Consider the following 1,152-nt stretch of genomic DNA (forward strand, 5'->3'; position numbering starts at 1 on the left):
ATTCTGGTCCTTCGGCTCTGCAGAACGTGTTCTTGCGTATCGCCGAATCACGGGAAGTGAGCTGTTCGTAGGCTCTCTCGCATTGCTCGTCGAGGGTATTGGTGCGATATGGGAGACGGCCGATCAATCCAAACGCTGTGCGCTCGTTGGCTGGGAACCCGGCGCCTTTGTTGAAGCGCGGGGAGGTTAGGAGGGAGTCTCCGCGTAGAGCGAGTTGGAGAGGGGGTTTGTTGGTGACTTGGGACATGGTGGTTGTGGAGGAGCACGGCAGGCTGCTGCGATGGGGTTGAGATAAGCTGCTTCGGGGTGATCAGATCTCATCTCGCGTTGATCGGGAATTCTGAGCGCTTTCGGGTGGGGAGGCGCTGTGGTAACGAATGATTGTGAGTTTTCTGCCTAGGAGCATAATTATGAGCTGGAGTTCAGAAAAGTCTGCCAGCGCACCAGGACGAAGTATGTCATAGAGGGGGTTGAGTGAGTGAGTTGCTCATGATATTTTCCATTCTGGCAATCCGAAATGGCTGTTGCAAGGAGTCATAGACATTCAATATAAGAGATTGAGGAGGAGTTGCGTGAAAGCAAGAAAAAAAACGTGGCAAGAATGGTCTCAAATTTGTTTATGTAAAGTTTCAGCGCAATTAGACCTCCGCCTCTGGATTCATAACCATCTACCAACATCTTTTTCAGGCGTCTGTTGAAACGAATCCTTCGTCAAATTTTGGGTTAGTATGATATTCTACAATTGCACATAAACTGACACTTTACCACATTCTCTGACACAACAGATGGAAAGTACCGCTAAAAACGGACGAGTTTGCTTCAACTTCTGGGATAGGATGAACCACCATTCAATGTAAGTTCGTCATGCTATTTGTATCTGATTCTCACTCCAGCAATCCAGGTAGAAATCCGAAAGGACTCTGCCGAGCCGGGTTCATATGGACCGTGAGGATACACATCCGAGTCGGCGCTTGGACCCTTTGACCCCCCAGTCGACTCCGAACGAACTTAGCGCCGACTTCTTTCAAGCGACTGCAAGGGCTTAGAGCAGGCGTGAGGATGCACCACGACTTCAGAATGAATTGCCATGATGACTCAGAAATAAAGTACGCCCATCTCGTCTTACCATCCATCATCATTTTCACATCGTCG

At 49.2% G+C, this 1,152-nt stretch overlaps 1 protein-coding gene across 1 annotated transcript in view; it reads right to left on the minus strand.

The window, feature by feature from the left end:
• Positions 1–247, minus strand: part of LACBIDRAFT_334373 (uncharacterized protein) — a gene marked incomplete at both ends in the record, with an annotated part of 832 nt that extends 585 nt beyond the window's left edge. The window contains one exon of the mRNA XM_001889169.1: positions 52–247. Within this exon, the coding sequence (XP_001889204.1) occupies positions 52–247 (196 nt within the window). The remainder of the gene's footprint in view (positions 1–51) is intronic.
• Between the last annotated feature and the right edge of the window lie 905 nt (positions 248–1,152).

Source organism: Laccaria bicolor, genomic scaffold, assembly GCF_000143565.1.
Source record: "Laccaria bicolor S238N-H82 LACBIscaffold_63 genomic scaffold, whole genome shotgun sequence".
Lineage (NCBI taxonomy): Eukaryota > Fungi > Basidiomycota > Agaricomycetes > Agaricales > Hydnangiaceae > Laccaria > Laccaria bicolor.